Source organism: Triturus cristatus, chromosome 7 (genome assembly GCF_964204655.1).
Source record: "Triturus cristatus chromosome 7, aTriCri1.1, whole genome shotgun sequence".
NCBI classification, from domain to species: domain Eukaryota; kingdom Metazoa; phylum Chordata; class Amphibia; order Caudata; family Salamandridae; genus Triturus; species Triturus cristatus.
Genome location: NC_140590.1, coordinates 766,624,883 through 766,644,240, shown reverse-complemented (window position 1 = coordinate 766,644,240; position 19,358 = coordinate 766,624,883). Strand labels below are relative to the sequence as shown.

The window sequence follows — 19,358 nt, the reverse complement described above, 5'->3', positions numbered from 1 at the left end:
TTTTGTTCCCTTATACACTGTTGCCTTATTCCTTTGTGTCGTCTTCCCATATCTTTCTTTTGAACAAAATCTGTAAAGCGCTCTGTCACCCAAAACGGTCTTGTTCGGGCTATAAATAATTCCAACTAAATAAAATGAATAAAAGGATGTAACTTAACTGACACGCAGTGAAGGAAGAGGAACAGAGTCATGAGAGGATATTAAAGGGATCTGTTATGTGTTTGGTGGACTCTTTGTTGATGTTTACTTTTTCCCATGTGTTTATGGAAAATGTAGTTTATGTTATAAAGAAATTGACTTTAAAAAGACTGTTTTGTTTTATAAAATGAAAAAAAAATCATATTCCTAATCTCTTTTCCTGTCATAGAATTTCTAACAGTCATGTCGTTAGAAATAGCGCACCATGTAAAAGAACAACTGTCACATGGAGCAGCTAAAATAGAAATAGCCCGTTTTCGTTCAATCAATTCAGTCGTCATATTGATGAAATGACCGTGTGTATGAAAACGTGTAAACGTCATTTCCGCCATTTTGTTATGCAAGTTAAACCGTGCGGAAGAGAAACTTCAATAAGGAAACGCGTTTGATACGCCGGAAGTGACGACACGAGAAGTGTACGTGCCATATAAAACCCTGGTGTCGCCGTACGACGCATTGTTTGCGTCTTGTTCGGTCACCGAGAAGCGATCGTGAAATCTGTGGAAGAGGAGCCGCTATCCACGTCACCGAGTACGAGCCATCGTGCCGCGCCCTTTTACCGTGCAGCTGCAATGGGCGACAAGATGGACATGTCCCTAGATGACATCATTAAGATGAATCGGACCCGAGGTGGCGGTGGACCCCGAGGAGGCGGTGGTGGGGGTCGAGGACGTAGCGGAGGGTCCCGTGGAGGACCAGGAGGAGGAGGAGGGGGCGGCGGCGGCCGGAGCGGCCTTGGACCCAGAGGAGGCGGTGGAGGAGGTGGAGCCCTGCGGAACCGACCGGCTATGAGCCGGGGGAGGGTTCGGCCCGCGCCATACAGCAGGGTGAGCGTTACATCCAAGAGAGCCCGCGAGCAGTGGCAGCCGGGCCTGTGAGCTGGGGCGTAAGAGCCCTGGGGAGATCGGGCCTGAGAGGAGGAGAGGTGGCGGGTCTCAGGCCCGCGGTGCCACAGGCCCAGACGCCCTGGCCTGCACTGATGGCCAAGCCCATGGCTGAGTGGTCGAGTCCTGCTTTAAGGGCCGGCCGTACCTAAAATGGCGCCCGCCCGGGAAGGGACCTAGTCCCGGCCCGCGCACAGAGCGCAAAATGGCGACCTTAGCCCACCCAGTGAGAGCACTCATGTTGCAGTGGGAGCGGCCACTATGGAGACAGCTGAAAGAGCCCGGAGGAGAGCAGTGACGTTCGGCTGACAGCAACGAGCCAGCGACAACCGGAGGAGTGGGTCCTCACCTGCAAGCGTTGCAACAGTCTTCGAACTCTCACCGACTTGAAGACCAGGGCCACGTCTAGCGGGAGGAGGGCAGGGAACTTCTCTTTGCGGGCTATTTCTGGTCAGGCTTGATTATCGCAATGGAAGTTGATTTTACAAATTTTTTTGGGAATGGTGGGTCTACGTTTTATAGTATACTCCTGAGATTTGCTCAGTTTTTATGGTTGGTATTTGCCAAAAGAGTCCCTACTCACTGAGTAATTCTACTGAGTCACAGGTTGGAACGCCTTTCATTTGTACAAGAAACTGGATGATGTGCATAGTTACTGAGAGGCCATCTCTTTGCACGGAAGAGGGATCTTTTCTGTTACTTGATGGAAGCAGCTTTTTTTTCGAGTATTGTCCGAGGTCTGCCTACATCTCTTCGTAACGGGCTGGATTTTTGTAGGTAGCCTATGGTTCCCTGATTTTGGACAAACTGCCCTTTCCCTACGAACATATGTGGCAAAATTAAATATTTAGGTGGGTGTTTAAACGTGTTGGTTTTTGGCGATGGATCATATGCTCGGGGTGGGGTCTAGTCGTCGGGCTTTTGGTCAGTGAATCCTCCTAATCTTTTTTTAGTTGTCCCTCTGTTCTTGTGTAAGGGAGCGGAGCGGGAACATGGCAGTACAAGCGCCTAGTTTTTGTTTATTTGGCTGGGCCTTTGGAACGGAGTTTTAACGTATTTATTTCCATGTCATGTAAGAAGTTAAAGATCTTTTTTCAGAGGCTCTCCTTTGAATTGCCCTGGCCAATAGATTGCTTTATATGGGGCGGATTTTTTTTTGCCCATCAGGCCCTGGTCTGACGGTGGATGCTGTTTCCTATTCCATGCAGAACCATTGTGCAGCTACATTCGTTACTCCTACTGTCCCGCTTACTGCAAATTTGGACGTGTTGTTTGGAGGGGGCAAAGAACACCGTGAAGTTTGAAGCGCCACTGGATATGAACTGAATATACTATCCAGAATTGTTTTTGGGGAGTTTTTTCGATGGCTCAGTTGGGTATGGTCCAGAGTTATTACTCATTTGGGTCGGGGGTGACTACAACAATGTCTACTAGATTTCAATACATAACCAACTTTGACAGTGAACAGGAGGGCTGGCCGAGGGGGTGAACCGTTCCTATGGTGGCATCACAGCTTACCAACACTTCGAGGCACTGCCAGTGGGACCACTACTTGATATGGGTACTCTGATATTTTAATGTTTTTTATGACGTCTCAATCCGCCCTTGTTATGTGCGGAGAGGGCTGATGTAATGTGTGCAGTCAGCATTGCGTGTCATTTTCTTCCTCTTCCAGCCCAAGCAGCTTCCCGACAAGTGGACTCATGACATGTTCGACAGTGGTTATGGAGGAGGAGGAGGTGGCGGCGGTGGTGGTGGTGGTGGCGGCGGCGGCGTTGAGACTGGTGGCAAACTCCTAGTGTCCAATCTGGATTTTGGTGTATCCGATGCGGACATTCAGGTAAGCATTAAGGTATTAAGCATTGTTTATTTTGATACTAAACATATACTTGATTATCGGTAATTACGATGAACCTTTGTGGATTTATACACTTATATTTGCATCCCTTGCAGCATTGATAAGAGCTGGTCTGCTCTTGTACAGTATTGGTTCCTATTTCTTGTATGCAAAACACGTAATTTGCGACTCCAAATCCCCCCGCCCCCCCCCCCCCCCCCCCCCCCCCCCCCATAATGCCGTTATAAGAATCAAATGTACTGGTGTAATAACATTACTTAACATTGCCTGCACCGCATAATAAAAATTGGGTAACTAGGTATTCAGGGTCTCCTGTACATTAATCATTTTACATGGTTACAGTTTTAACGTAATGTCGATACTCCCTCTGAGTTGACCTTTCAATGTAATGTTTCTGTGCGTCGGAAACCGTTTTCCAGTTATCCGTCGCTGCATGTATTGGGATGGGTTATTGAGAACGTGGTAATCGTACACAGACTAAGTCATAATTTAATTTCTGTGAAGTCTAAATTTGGGACATGGTGATTAAACATTCAGTATAGATTAGACATTCGTCCATTACGAAAAATCCAGATCGGTATGGGGTAGAAAGCATTTATTTTCTCTAAGGAAAGAATGTTTATCGTGACTGGTGACTAAAAAGACTTGCCTGTACTGAATGACTTGATTTGTGTACGATTACCCCATATAACGAATCTGTTAACCACTAGTGAGGTGTGGCGTCCTGACCTCAAGGGAATGAATGCAAAAGAAACGAATAAAACGAGACACATCCCCGATTACACAACGCAAACACGTTAATATGGGAATTTGTTCCTTGGAACCTCTTGAAATAATACCCTGCATGTATTGGCATGCATTTAATCCGAACGAGTAAAATTCCTAATTTAAGGGGTTTGCCTTCAGGTTCGCCGTTTGAAAGTGAAAGATTCTCTTACATTGTTTTGCAGTTCTTATAGCTATTCGCTCCGATTCTTTCCCTTAGGAACTCTTTGCGGAGTTTGGGACCTTGAAGAAAGCTGCTGTGCACTATGATCGGTCAGGCCGCAGTTTGGGCACAGCTGACGTTCACTTTGAAAGGAAAGCGGATGCCCTGAAAGCGATGAAGCAGTATAATGGCGTCCCCCTCGACGGTGAGTCTAGGTACCATACATCTGGTTGGCGCACTTTGCAGCCAATGTTTTCCTGCATTTGTGGCAATTTGCTGATATAAAAGTACTCCATGCGTTTAATCTTGTAGCCCGTTAATCTGCGAGGAGATGTGTGGATGCTCTCTATTTATTTTATGCCTGCTCACAAAAAAAGCATTTGCGATGCAGTAGGTCTTGAATTACTGATAGTTTAAGCTTGGGGTATTAGCGTTGCAAATAAAAATGCAACCCGGTGCATTGGAGATGCTTGCTTAGTGAGCCAGGAACCAGCTCTGTATGTCGCAGTGCAGTACCGTAAGCTAGTCCATGATGGCCCCTAGTGAGCAAGGCACTAGCACTGCATGTCTACAAAGTTGGAGTTATTGGCGCTCTAAATAGCAATGTTTTTAGGTCTCGCCTAGCTATTGCGATAGCAATTGCTATGTGAGACTTTAGGAAAGGGGCATTTCAAAGTGCTCCCAAAAGTGGATTGCATGGCGAGCACGCACACAATCACGTGCATCGTGCCGCCATGCAATCCGCATTTGGGGAAGCGCTTCAGCGCACACCACTGGCAGACATTAAATCAACTCTCTAGGGGCTTCAGAACTTGCCTCCCTCGGTGCTGCTGTCTGTGGTGCCTGAGGGGCGGGGGTCTGCAGTGAAGGAAGCTATTTGTCACCACTCACCTCATCTGAGGAGGAATCCCAGACCGCAGTGACCTGCTGGCCTTACCACGACTAATGCATAATTGTGTTACTAAATTCACCGTGACTAGGAACGTAGTAATTGCGGTAGAGTAGCCCAGCGTAGCTGCAAGTGGTAGCGCCATCTGTGGCTGCACCACTGTCACTGCGCTGCATCATTTCCGGCTTGGATCAGACACTCTGGGCAGTGCTTAATTTGAGGCGGTGACTGCAGGTGTAGCCCACCAGCACTCATTTTTTGGGAATCAACATGTACTGTTACCCATCAGACACTGACCCAGGGGAAGAGGTGATGCATAAAGGCTAGAGCTGACTATTTCGCAGTTGGGGAATCTGGCTCAAATCCCGGCCTCGCTCAAAATAATTTGATCTTGGGCAAATCCCTTAATCTCCACATGCTTAGGAAATATTGTAATCTGGTGTTCGTTAAGCGCTCTAATTAGAAAGTTCAAGCTATCTAAAACTGCACACAAAAAACACGAGAAGAAACAGTAGGGCTTGAAAAGCAATTGAAAGTGGAATAAAGGGGTAGAGAGTGTAATGTGGGAGAAGAAAGAGCCATGCACTGCTGCACGCAGCGCACTGCTGCACGCCTCACACTGCTGCACTCCACATACTGCTTTTATGCGAGTTTATGCTACTGACATTGTAAATGACCATGCCTTTTATACAATGCCAATAGCTCAAACTCTTATAAATGCGAGGCCTATTGCATTGCAAATGCTTGTTTACCTAGCCATGTGCCTGGGTCGGTACCATATGTGGCCAAAAGAGGACCTCTTTTAGTCACTCATAGTACTGCATCCTGCAGAAAATATGGTAAATCCACCCTACCCATTTTGCGTTGGATGCAAGACAGTAGTACGAGTACATTCAAATAGCTATGCCCATATATCTAATTAGTAACTTAGAAATGTGGCAAAATAATTATTACATTAATTTCAGATTAGGTTGTACTGTGGAGTTGATGAAGGGAAATGTGTAGACTGTCTTGTATAAATGTGAAATGTCCTAACTTGGCACCAAGTGTGTCTCTTACCTCAAGCTATTTAAGGAAATAGTGCCTTGAGACTGTAATTAAAATCTAGGCAGTGACAACACATGTAACTGGGTGTTCTCCTGGGAGGTTACAAGAGACTAAGTGGTACTAAGGGGACTACTAAACCTATTGACCAATGAAAAGCCACAATTTGTGAAGGACAGGAGCCTATTTAAAAGATGCGTCAGGGCTTTATGCCCATATCTTGAATACAAACACAAGGCGATGTTGGACAAAGTGCTGAAACTTTTCACTCACCGCAAGTCACATATCTGGGTTGAATCAATCATCGGCATCTCCACATCATTATTATTAGTCTTTATTTCGACCAAATTGATCATAAGACAAAAAAAATTTACAACATCACATAGATGAAATCCATTTTTCATTGGGGACTTTTACAAAAATATAATAGTGCATATTAAAAACACATTTAAAAAACAAAACAGCGAGTATCCACTAAATAGCTGTCCAATATAAACCCCTATTAAAAATATTTAAAAAGCACAGACTAAAAAAACATTTCTTGTAGTGGACAGTACCAGAAGTACAGATGTAAAACATTTATAAATATATATTAACAAGTTTAACAATACCAAAAAAAAACTAAGCAGAAGACAGCATTAGAAATCACGGTCAGTCTGCTTTGTATCGAACTGTTGCCTTATTCTCCAAGCCCATCCCAGAAACTTCGCTATGGCTATTACAATTACCTCTTGGGTACTGGACTTTATTCTTAACGCAACCACACTTGACCTAGTACCAAGGTTCAAACAAACTGGTTTGAGCCATTTTCTCCAAGGAGAACAGTATGCTGGGCACACAAAGTATATGGGAGATCGTTTCATCCATACTTTGACAAAATAAACATTTACTATCTTGAGACGGGTGCCATGATTTAGTAAAGACTTTGGTAGGCAATGATCCAACCCTAAACTGGAAATGGCGTTTTCTATCAAGTGGCTTAACTATAGTGTCCCAGAATTCTTCATAAAGAGGATCCAGCATATGATCCAAGAAGGCACTGGTCAACAATATAGACCTGGAATGGTTCAAAATACCGGATCTGATCATAGACCAGTACACATCCTTGAATTCTTTTTGGGAAGGAAATATATTGTGAGCTGGATCATCCCATAGATGCCTCATGCCCACATACACCAGGTATAATTTAACCTGCTGTAACCAAATGTCAAAATATAGAGGAACAAGAGGGGTGCTCTGGGGGAGACCAACCAGACCTCAACTTTTTTGAGCCTGAGCTAATAGGAACAAATTTTCAAACCCCCATAGTGCTGCCCCATATAAAATAGACGCCATAACTTTAGCGTGGTAGATCTTAAGTGCGGGGCCAACGGACTTAGTTTGAGAGCCTGTGTTCTTTCAAAATCACCCCTGCTATTTGTGAATGTTTAAGCGCCATTATTTCTATTTGGGGCTTCCAATCCATCTTGCGATTAATGGTTACTCAAAGGTAAGTGAATAAGTCTGTTTGTTCTAAAGGCTCGTTATTCATGACAACCCTTGACTTGATAACTTTGTGGTTGTGAAGCACCATAAATTTAGTCTCATCAACATTTACCAGTAGTTCATGTTCAGAACAAAAAGCCTCAAACCGTGCCAGGGCTTTCTGCAGCCCAGCTTGGGTCTCTGATAAAATCAGAGTATCGTCCGCGAACATGAGTATTGGTACTTTGATGCCGGCAACAGAGGGAGCGTCAATAGGGTGATCAAAAAAATAACTAACCACACTGTTTATAAATAACAGGGTTGGGGCCAGCACACATCCTTGTCGTACCCCTTTAGAGATTGGAAATTTGTTTGTAGTATTCCCTGGGCTACCCCATCGGACCTGCGCATAGTTTGATTCATGCAATTTATTCACCAGCTGCAATAGCTCAGATGGAATTCTCCACTACGTTATCTCCCCCAATACCCTCAGTCATGGAAAAATGGGAGACTCCGTTATTTACCTAAACACGCGGTCTATGGTAAAGCACCAACTGGAGATCTTCCAACTCTTACAGTTGGAAAAGCCTGATTTACTTCTCACGGAATCTTAACACACTGAAGAGTCTACTCCTGACATTCTGGCAGCTCTACCAGACAATTACTATATCCTGCAAACTAACCGCCCCTCAGGGAAAGTGGGCGGTGGAGTGGACCATCAGTTCAAGACGCTAGAGATTAAGGGTGTGCCCTCTGACAGCTTGGTTTTTAAATTGGAATCCCCCAGTCATCTTTTACCTGCGCCCTTTTTTATAAACCCCTTGCTGCATGCCTACCTTTCCCGAGGCTTTGGGAGAAATGATCTCCCACCTGGCTATTGTTCACGCTAGACTCCTTATCATAGGTGATTTTAATTACTGGCCTCAAGCTATAATGTAGTGTCAGCTCTATCAAACTGACGGATCTTTTGTCTGGAATGAATTGCACTCAACATGTGCATGAACCCACTCACATCAAGGGACACATTCTAGATCAAGTGGACATCTAACATGACAATCTTGACACTCCTGATTTCTCCGTGTATTTGGTCGGATTACCACCTAGTTTCTTTTACTCTTCCTGATGTTCACCCTACTAAAACCAAACTGACCAAAAATTGTAAGTCTAGAAACTGGAAAAACGCCAAAATTGATCATTTCTGTTCTCTTCTCACCTCAACGGCCCGCTTGCCTCAGTCAACCCACACTCTGGCTATAAATCGTAAGTTATGGCTTGAATCGGCATGTGATCGCAGCGCCCCTTTCAAGGTTACAAAAACTATCATACCTCATGACGCACAGCGATGGTTTTCCGCTGACCTTAAAAATAAGAAGCTAGCACTGAGACGAGCGGAACGCAGTTGTAGACTTCATTACTATACAGCTGATAAATATCTATATCAACCTGCTGAAAGAATATAAAAACTCTATTCTGCAAACCAAAACTGATTATTTCTCAGTCTTACATTCAGCTAGCAAAACCAAAAATCTTTTCAATAGTCAGCGAGTTATCCAAACCTGACAGAATTGTACCCAAGTTAATCCCTTCACAACTCCTTTGTGACTCGCTCAACTCCTACTTTATGGAGAAAATTACTGCCATTAAAGCTAGCATTCCGACCTCTGCTCCCCCGTTAATAATTTTAATACCTGTGGTCTGTCACCTTTGCTGACTCGGTTTCCCAATATCACTTTAGAAACTTTTCTGGGCTTACTTAAAAGTTGACTCTGGGTCCCCAACAGACTGCTACCCCCCTCATGTCCTCCAGGAGGCCTTCTCCAGGTGTCCCGACCCCCCCCCCTTCTCTTCTTAATAAATCACTTGATGTAGGCATAGTTCCTGACCTCTTTAAAACTGCAGATATTATCCCCATCTTGAAGAAGCCAGGTGCTGACCCCTCTGCCCTTAGCAACTACCGCCCAATTTCATTACTACCTTACTTTGGGAAGGTTTTAGAGGCATATGTCTCTATTCAATTAAGTACCTTTGTCGAACACCATCACATTCTGGACCCCCACCAGGCTGGCTTTCGACCCTCTCACTCCACAGAATCAGTCATCTTGACTGTCATGGATGACCTTAGAGGGGGTGCTTATAGAGGGCTTACCCAGGCCCTGGTTCTCCTAGATCTGTCTGCAGCTTTTGACACAGTTGACCATAACATTCTACTGGACCGTGTCAGCAATGCTGGGATCCAGGGCCTGGCTCTGAAGTGGCTATCCTCTTTTCTTAGTAACTGATCTCAATCGGTCCGCCTCGCCAACTTCTCCTCAAAGATCGAACTTTCTTGTGGAGTACCTCAAGGCTCCTCCCTCTCCCCGCTTCTTTTCAATCTCTATCTTATCCCTTTCATTTCCTCTCTCCGGGACAGGAAAGTCGTGACATACAATTATGCGGATGACCTCCAATTGGTATTCGATTATTAATCTCCACCCTTTCTCGCTGTCCCATTTCCAAGACACTGATTTTCATAAGTGAGTGGTTGAATGGAAATCGGCTGAAGCTCAACCCCGACAAAACGGAACTGATCCTCACGGGCGGACTTGCTAACCCATGGAACTCCAACTTTTGGCCATCTTCCCTAGGCGACCCCCCCCCTAGTTCTGATAAGTCTTGAGTATAGTGGTTAGCAATGATCTATCAATGAAAGCTCAGATCAGCTCTGTGGTCTCTGCTGGGTTTTTTCAACTACGCCGAATAGAAAATCAGCAGATTTCTGTCTCTGGAAGCCTTGACTTTAGTGATTTTAGCCTTGGTCATCTCCCGACTTGACTTCTCCAACTCCCTCTATGTAGTCATCCCGGCGTACCAGCTTAGACGCCTCACAACTAGTCCAGAACCAGGCTGCCAGATTGATTTTCCATCAGCCTAGATGGCATTGCATTCGGCCTTTGATGAAAGGCCTCCACTGGCTCCCTGTGGCCATGCGCGGACTTTTCAAGATGTGATGCACAATTTTTAAATCGCTTTATGAGAACAGCCCAGCTTTCATCTCATCTAAGATTATACGTTACGTCCCCACTCGTAACTTACAATCCACTCACCTGAATCTGCTAGTCACCCCCACCTTCAAACGCAAGAAACTCTGAGGTTCCCGTTTTGGAGTTTTAGCTCCTCAGTTCTGGAACTCGCTGAAGCTGAGGACAGCCACCTCTTATGCTCTTGTTCAGAAAACAGCGGAAGAATTGGCTGTTCTCTCAGGCTTACGATAACTAGCTCCTTTTCCTCTAGTGCTGTATCACGACTCCCTTAGCGCCAAGAAGCCGTTGGTGAACGAGCGCTCGATAAATTTCCTTTAACATAACATCGTTCTTTAGCTCACTTTGCCACCTCATTTCAGACCCAACTATGTGCAAATCAGTCTTGGCCCTGTGCATCATGGGAACAGTCTAGCCCGAATTGCCGCGCCAGGCCTTCCCTGTTCAACAAACGAGCATATTTGGGCCGGTTTCGGCGTAACACATCAGCCAGGCTAGCCTGAATCTAGTGGCAAAGTGAGCAAGGGACCCACGTCTCCTTGTGTTGCTTTGTTCACCCTAAGTTGGCAGGGTATGTCCAGACTTGGGTCCCTTGGTGACTTTGCCACTGGATTCAAGCTAGCCTGGCGGATGAGGGGTATTAACCCAAACACAGCCCCAGGGTGTTTCCGGTTCAGGGAAGCCCTGACTTAGCATATCGATCTGGACTGTTCACATGAGGAACTGGGTCAACACCAATTTGCATATGACTGGGTCTGAACTGGGGTGGCGATGTGAGCTAAAGAACAATTATGGATTCAGCCCATATCTGTGGCTGGGGTAGAGTGAAAAGTTTCAGGGCTCTGTCCATCTCCATGTGTTGCCATATCTTGAATACAGCATGTCTCGAAGAGACATCGCAGGCGCTGCCTAGGCAAGACCTAATTAATTTAGACTCTTATATATTCTGTTTGACTTGTGTGGGCGCTTTTGTGTCAAATATTAGACACTTGAGCACAGCTTTCCAAACTTTGCTACATAGGCGAATCAAAAATTTGTTTGCAGGGGTTAGTTAGAATTTCGTACCCTGGTTTCATTTTAGCTCAGATCTGTAAATGCTTTTTTTTTTAAATCTGGTCAGATGTGCCCTTCTCTCGTCTCACGGTTACACCTAGTTTACCCATTTTAATCAAATGACTAATATTGTTTAGAGGCGGGGCTGTGTCAGTGGTTCTACTTTATTACAGAAGCCCCAAGTGGTTGTGCGGGCTTCATCTAGTCAGACTACCAGACAACATACTCTACAAGTATGAGCGGATGTCGTCATTCTGGAGCTCGGCATAGATTGCAAAGCCTGAAATTATGGATGAAGCTCAAGTGGCATCCAGCACTAGGTGTGTCTGATACCGAGGCATTGAAACATGTAAGAGAATGTGTGCAGTTGGGGTGGCCTGTGATCTAGACGGAGGATGTACGAGGTCGTGCTTGGCCGAGTGTGGCTTTCAGGATAGTACTTCTTGAGTTTAGTCGGATGGTGTAAAAACGTAGTTGCACTGTCAGACATGGTTGCATTCGTTTGTGGCATGAGTGACCAGTACAATGTTTAAATACTTGTGCAAGAAATGATCGTTTAGCATTCAGCACAAATGTCGAGTCCTTTATCTTTTTAGGCTAGTGGCAAACCACATTTGTTTACGAGTTTGAATCCAAGCGTTTCCCCTTGTTTCAGTTTAGCATACCTTGCATTTGTCATGTTGTGAAATACTCATACCCGACGTGTATTTTTTAGTACTATGGGCCTGTGCGTGAAATGCACTGCATGAAGTGATTCCCTAGGTGAGGTTTCAACTGTCTAAGTCTCCGCCTTTAACATAACAACGTTCATTTTGTTTAAGCTCTTGTTTCTTTATCTCCAGGGCGTCCAATGAGCATCCAGCTAGTGACTTCACAAATAGACCTGCAGAGGAGGCCGCCTCAAAGGTAAGAGTGACACGTAAAGTGCCGAGCTAATTGCCTGTCAAATTAGGATTTTGATGCCGGCTGTTAGATTGTGCTAGGAAACAAAATGTTGTGTTGGTAAATTCTTTTTTTAATTCCAGTATAAATAGAGGTGGAATGAGCAGACCACGTGGTGGCCTTGGTGGATTTGGTGGAGGTGGTGGAAACCGAAGGGGTCGTGGAAACAGAAGTAGAGGCAGAGGGGCCGCGCGGAACCCCAAACAGCAGTTGTCAGCGGAAGAACTTGATGCACAGCTGGATGCCTACAATGCTAGAGTATGTAATTACCTCACAATTTTTCTGGTTATTCGGACAGTTGTAATTCATCCATACTTTTTAATGAGCAAACTGCATCTAGAAGGATACAGAAATAATAATGCAGAAAACAGTTACAATATGCTCTTCGAGTTAGTAAGCGTTAGGGAGAGATTTCGCGCACCAGTGTGCCAGCAGAGAAAGAAAGTGAGTCTAACTGGGTATTTTATTTTGCCAAGACAGTCCTCACTATAGGAGTCAAATCTTCACCAGACTTAAGAGCTTGTTGTACTTTGGAGTTACTGCGCAGTTTATAGTTAATCCTCCGCTGCAAAATGGCACTAGGGCTGGAATATTGAATCTGAACACAAGTAGTAGCACATCTGTATATTTAGGCAACGTTGTACAGTAAGGAGAGGAAAGGCCATTTGGTTGCTATAAGCAGTTGCTTTCCCTTCATGTTGTTCATTCTACATAACGCAAATTCTATTTGATTTCAGATGGATACCAGCTAACCAGCAAGCAAATCTAAAGGAATGAAGACTCAGCATAATGGTGGATTCGGTGTTCTGATGTAGGATTGATACAACTATGAACAATTACGTTTTACTTTCGAAATGGGTTTTAATCTCGCAGTCATATTTCTTTTTTTTTTATCTCCACCGGATTGTTTTCTACGAAGTTACTTTGAAACGCGTTTCCTTGTTTTATATTGTGGGAAGGCCTCCTTCACCTACACCAGATTAAAATTGTCTAAGGAGAATTCTGTGTACTTGATATCCAGCTAAGCTTTAATTGGACTTTTCTGGCGTGGTAAAGAAAATAGTCATTCCTCATCTGTTACTTTGTTCAGTGTAATGCTGCACATATTCCAAACTATCAAATCAGTTGTCTCAATTTTGTGCACTTGAACCTATCTGCATGTGGACTTGCTGACATTGCTCCATGAACTTATTTCTCTTCCGTGTTGACCTTTTTTGTGATGGATCAAAAGCAACTTCGACTTCAAATCTTAGTAAGAGCCTTCAATAAATGCTGTGAACTTTAGCCTCCATGGATGGACATATGCATTGCCAACAGCTCTTTACTGATCATTGTTTTATACTTCTGAATAAAACCTATGTAAAATGCGTAGGCTGGCGATACAGATTTTTTTCGCAATGAGTCTTCCTTATGGCTTTGCAGAATGCGCAGATGTGGCGGTGATAATGCTATGGTGCTGTATGCTTACACTTGGCTACAGTCGCCGATATTAATTGTACATGCATTGATCCGGTAGCCTGTCGTGTATAGCCAGGAATCGTGTAAAATGTGGACCATTGGCTGACTGATCCCTATGTAGTGTCAGTCTGCAAATGTACTCCCACTTGTCTTGATCATGAAGTGCTACATGCGAAAGTAGGAATGATTTAGTTCTAGATTGAATGGAACTTTTTTTTGCTATCTATACCCAATTTAGGTTCACGTTGTAACCGTAGGAACCTGGCTTTTTATGTAGTGGGCTAATGTAGGGCACACATGCAAAAAGTCCAGACAACCCATATTGGTTTACAGAGGCTTACTTTAATAATCCCATATGCTCTATTTGTGGTAGTGGTCAAGCGGCTTCTGCTTATCAGAGGGGAGTGTTGAACAGTTATTGCACAGTCAATAAATAAGACACATCCAAGAAGAAAACAGACCAATTTCGAAAAATAAGATTTGTACGTAATTTAGACACAAATATAACTAAGTATGTACTTTTGAAGCTATGGATTTTACAAAGAAACCCCAAAATGCTAAAATACCGTTTTTTGAGTTATGACCTCTGACACGTTTCCCTCTGTTTCCTGATGGGGCCTGAAGTCATGCCATTCACCCAGACCCTTTCTTCCAGATGCGTGTGTTGCCACTAAACGCCCATTTCCAGAATTCCGGTCCCGTCCTGTTCTTAGAGAACCTCCTGGAGGAAAGGCCATTGGGACTAATCAAATGCTTTCTCAGCGTCTACAGAGAAGACCCAGCATTGCTGAATGCATTTGGTATAGCCTATGTGATTATTGAGCTGTTTGTGCAGGCGAAACCTAAACCCAGATATCGGACTTGATATCAGAGTTGACTACCGGTACTCACTGAAACCTCTACAGCAATGTGAAACAACCTTGTGCAAGTGTGTGCCAGAGTTTAAGCATGCATTGACCTCGCATTTAACTAGGATACTGAAAAAAAATAATCTTCTATATAGAACATGGGTATGTAGTTAAAACGGTTGGTTGGAGTTGTCAGTACCCGCCATTTATTGCACCATAACTTGAATATCCAATTCCCACGTTACAGGAGATTGATTAGAAGTATAGAAGCAATGGCCCTCGCTGTGGGAGGATGGTTGCTGGCATGTTTAAAAAAAAAGTATCCGGGAGCTGGCAGGAGAAATAGTCTCTCCTGAGAGCCACAGTAAAAAAGCATTGGCAAAGAAAATAGATCTGGCCTTGGCCAGCTAGTGCATTTTTTGTTATAAAATATTTATTGTAAAGATGTGCCACAATTGCAAAGAAAAAAACATGCTGCCCAAGTGTAGAACAGGTACAGAAACTCATTTATGGGCATATTTGAGAAGTTGCATTGCACCACGCAGTATGATGCAAGCGCAACACAAGCACAAAAACAATTTTATTAAGCCACGCAAGGCCACCTTGTGTGGCCCTGAATGGCTTCAAAAATCTGTAGTAACGCAAAAAGTGCAAAGCACTGCATTGCATTACTCTGCCCTGAGAATGCGTTCCATGGGTGTGCCAGTGTTCCCATCAAAACTCCCATGGATTTTGACACATTCCCAGATTTACCAAAAGAGGTGGACTGGGGAATGCGCCAAAAAGAAACTCGTTCGGGGAAGGCTTAGTGAGGAGAAATAGCTTTATTTTTCCTCCTACCTTTCTCTTTTACAAGTGTACTTATGGTTTGCTCCTGGTAAAACTAAAATTATTTGCAAATGTATTTTTTAAACTAACACATTAATTTGTTTTAAAACTTTATACTCATCATGTGTGCGAACAGTATATAAAGTCGAAAAAACATTTCTTTAGCTATGTATGTTCTGAATATTCAACTGCTGTGGCTGACATTTTCTGTCACTGCAGAGCTGTACATGAAGTGCTTGCCTTAGATTCCCACCCATTTACAAAAAGCTAACTTCAATGAGCTGTTTATAGTTTTTCCTCTGACAGGACTCATAAGTGCGCACTTTTTTGGAAAACATTTTAAGTTTGTACAGTACCACTGGGCTAACGGCCCAAAATATTCCAATTCAAGGCAAAAATATTGGCAAGTTACCAAAAATGGAAATAACATCTGGTACGATTGATACATATAACCAGAACTTCATGCAGACTTCCCCACCCGCATTGGCAAGCACATTTGGAGACAGATGCACAGCCAATAGCAGAACATAATATATCATACATGCTGACCCATGACAGCCCAAAGAAATTGTCCCTCATTGGGATTGAGATGGGAGGTCTATGCCCCTGTATGCAGCCCAGCGGTACCAGATTTTTTTCTGTGTTTTGGGGGCAAATCCGCGCCAGAAACACTACTATCTCTGCACCTATACACGTGTCTAGTTCCCTTCGCCATTTCCCTATTGCTGGAGGGGAGGCACCCTGCCATAGTTGAGAAATAGCCCGTTTGGCAATAGTAAGAGCGAGGTAGAGTAAGTGGTGCGTGGATCGATTCCCTCCTATGCTGTCCGTGCTATAAGTGCACAGTTTTTTTTTGTTTTTTTCACTGCTAGTGTTGTTTTAATACAGTAACATGTTTTGTTTTTTTTAAAAAAACCTTTATTACAATTTCAGAGAAATACAAGTATGGGCCGACAACCAACAGGCCGGCGGCTAAAATGCAGTATAACCCAAGGCACAGCTGAACATTCACATCGATGAAGCAACAAAAAAAGGGGTCTCTGGAGGGTTAATCATCGCAGTCTGTCGCAGCCGCAGTCCATAAACAAACAAGAAGGTTTCATATTTTAAGGAAACGAAAAACAGCAAACACACAAGGCAGAGGAAATTAATAGCAGTAGCATGTGTCCCTCGTATCGAGGGAGTAATACAACCCGGGTTTTTCCTCGGAGGGAAAATCGTTAGGAGGGATGCTCATATGAATGAAGGGATGCTGAAGGTAGCAGGCATTAGATTGAATGTGATTGCACTGCCTTTAATAAAATGCTTATGTATTTTAGTACACTGGCAGGGTAGTTTGAAAGTGCAAGTACAAGATTAGTGTTAAAAAATGGCAGATGCTCTTTTAAAAACTACTGTTAAAATCATTTTCAGTTACCTGAACTCTGCACGTTAATATGGCCGCAGGCCATGAGACTTGAATAATTTGCTTTAAAATGCTAGTGGATCAGTGCTCGCATGAGTTGGTAACAATATGCACTGAAAATTTAGTATGTATTAAGACTGCCATTTATAAATCACTGAAGTGGCTCAAAGCTGTACTTACATTTTGTCACTAGAACACACATTTCACGAAGCGAACTGTTGAAGGCTCAGACTGTAGCTGAAATGTGCAATGATGGGAAGGTGGCGCCCTAACACTTCTCATAGCAGCCTAATGCTTCAGTTATTGTACTGTTTGACTGTATTTCTTTGTAATGTTTTACCATTTACTAATATGTAAATTGTGCAGGCCGATAAGTTACCAGTTTACATTTAGAAACCAAGGGCCATATGTATGAAACTTTGGTTTTGCGATTCTCAAATAGCGATTTTTAGAGAATCGCTATTTGAGAATCTCAATGCTATGTATGTAGGATTTGCAAATTTTGCGAATCCTACATATGCCTTAATTGCGAATCGCAAATTGCAATTCGCAATTAAGGAATACCTCTCCATTCCTTCCTATGGGCCTAGAGGCCCATAGGAATGAATGGGAAGACATTCTCAATTTGCGATTCTCAACTAGAGAATCGCAAATTGAGAATGCAATTTCAAGGGTGTCAAAAGGACATCCTGTTGCACCCCTGAAATGTACATGTGGCACACATACATGCCCTAAGGGCATGTATGTGTGCCACATGGCACTTTGAAAAATGCAAAAGTGCATTTTTCAAAGAGATCGCAAATTACCACCAACTTAGTTGGTAATTTGCGATTCCTTAATGCCAAATTGCACTTTTTCTGGGCCCATTGCATTTAAGGAATCGCAATTTGCGATTCCTTAAATGCATTCGCAAAATAAGAAATCGCAAATTTTGCGATTTCTTATTTTGCGAGGCTGTTTTCATTTCATACATCCCACTTAGCTAAATTGCGATCACAATTTTGAATGATACATATGGCCCCTAGCACCATGCAATCAAAAGGAGCAAATACAGCCCTTTTATTTGGCGTGACAGTAGCCTAATTAAAACACTGGGACAGTAAACGGAAAGAGGTAACTTGGAGGGGCACTGAATACAACAGCTCCGCCAAGCCTGCTCCACTTTTTACCCCCTGCGCTTTCACTAAAGAATGAACTTTTTTTTAATAGTGATAGCAAAAAATGAATCGGTGCCGAGAACCATAAGAGAAACTGTGCCTACTGCAGGTACTAAAGCAAACCAAACACGGGTGCTGCAGAATTAAAAAAACACACCACTTTAGAATAGGCACTTGCAGTCTCACGATTGGTATGACTAAAGTAAAACGATTTTAAGGCTGCTCTTTGGGACTGTCAACTGACAGTGCAGCACCCACCCAGCCCTCTCAACACACACACACACACACACGTTCAGGGGTGACGGCGAAATGTTCTACTTAGGAGATGATGACAAAGGGAGGACTAACAGATGATAAAACATCCTCGTGGTGCCACTGTGAGCTAGTGCACCAGGAGTCAGCAAGAAAAAAAGCTGCCACCTCAGTGACTTCCTGGGGTCCTGCAATCGGACACCAGCGTATTTATTTGAAAAGTTTTATAAAGCGTGAACAAGCCCCATACGGGTATCGGCGCTATACAGAAGTAGTAAAAACAAGGGTAACAAACTCAAAGGGACATTAAGTGAGGTTACAGCGAATAGAGGGGGGTATCCTAGAGCACGAAAACAGATTAACCTACCACCATACAATGTTATATGCATTTATAACGCGCACAGATACTCTGGAGTGTCCCGGCGTGAATCTATGGGGGTAGGAGAATGACCTCAAACAAGTGCCAAGAAATCAGTATTAATTACATGAGACGAAAATAGGAAAGGGCGTCCTTAGACAAACAAAAAGGTTTTCAGCTTTTTTTTTTTATTAAACGTACCCAAAGCCTGGATGGAGCGTAGCCTAAGTGGAAGGGAATTCCAAACCGTGGTTGCCTTCACAGTGAAGGAGCTACCGCCAATCCTCTGTCGCTGAAAGCGAGGGACATGAGCCAAATACAAAGACGCGGAGCGCAAAGCCCGCCCCGGTACATAGAATTCAATCCGCTTTTGCAGATACAGAGGCCCGTTGCCATGCAGTGCCCGGAAGGCCAGAATCAGTAGCTTGAATTTCACTCTTAACTGCTACAGGTAGCCAGTGGAGTAATCGAAGCTGGCTCTGTACACTGTCCCTGGAAGATAGTCCAGATAGCAATCTGGCAGCAGTGTTTTGGACTATCTGAAGTTTTTTTAGCAAATATGCCGGAATACCGGAGAAGAGGGCATTAGCATAGTCTAAGCGAGACAAAATCAGTGCACATATAAGTGTTTGTCTGGCAGAGATAGGCAGCAGGGGAAAGAAGCATCTAAATGATTTAAGTAAACTAAAGCAGCCACCTTCTTGATGTGTGATTCGAACGATAGACGCTCCTCAAACCAGACCCCTAAATTCTTAACTGATTTCTCAGAGGAAAT

General features: G+C 43.8%; 1 protein-coding gene across 5 annotated transcripts; it reads left to right on the top strand.

Moving 5' to 3' along the window:
• Positions 1–588: 588 nt before the first annotated feature.
• Positions 589–13,646, top strand: ALYREF (Aly/REF export factor). Of its 5 annotated transcripts, none has more exons than XM_085617530.1 (6): positions 589–1,025; positions 2,758–2,934; positions 3,926–4,073; positions 12,178–12,241; positions 12,361–12,535; positions 13,015–13,646. In XM_085617530.1, exons 1-6 carry the CDS (start codon positions 771–773, stop codon positions 13,027–13,029), a joined length of 834 nt encoding a protein of 277 aa, XP_085473656.1. In that variant the 5' UTR covers positions 589–770; the 3' UTR covers positions 13,030–13,646. The 5 variants fall into 5 exon arrangements, with proteins under 5 accessions (XP_085473656.1, XP_085473658.1, XP_085473660.1 ...); XM_085617532.1 differs by having other exon boundaries at positions 600–1,025; positions 2,758–2,922; XM_085617534.1 differs by having other exon boundaries at positions 615–2,643; positions 2,758–2,922.
• The last annotated feature ends 5,712 nt before the right edge of the window (positions 13,647–19,358 follow it).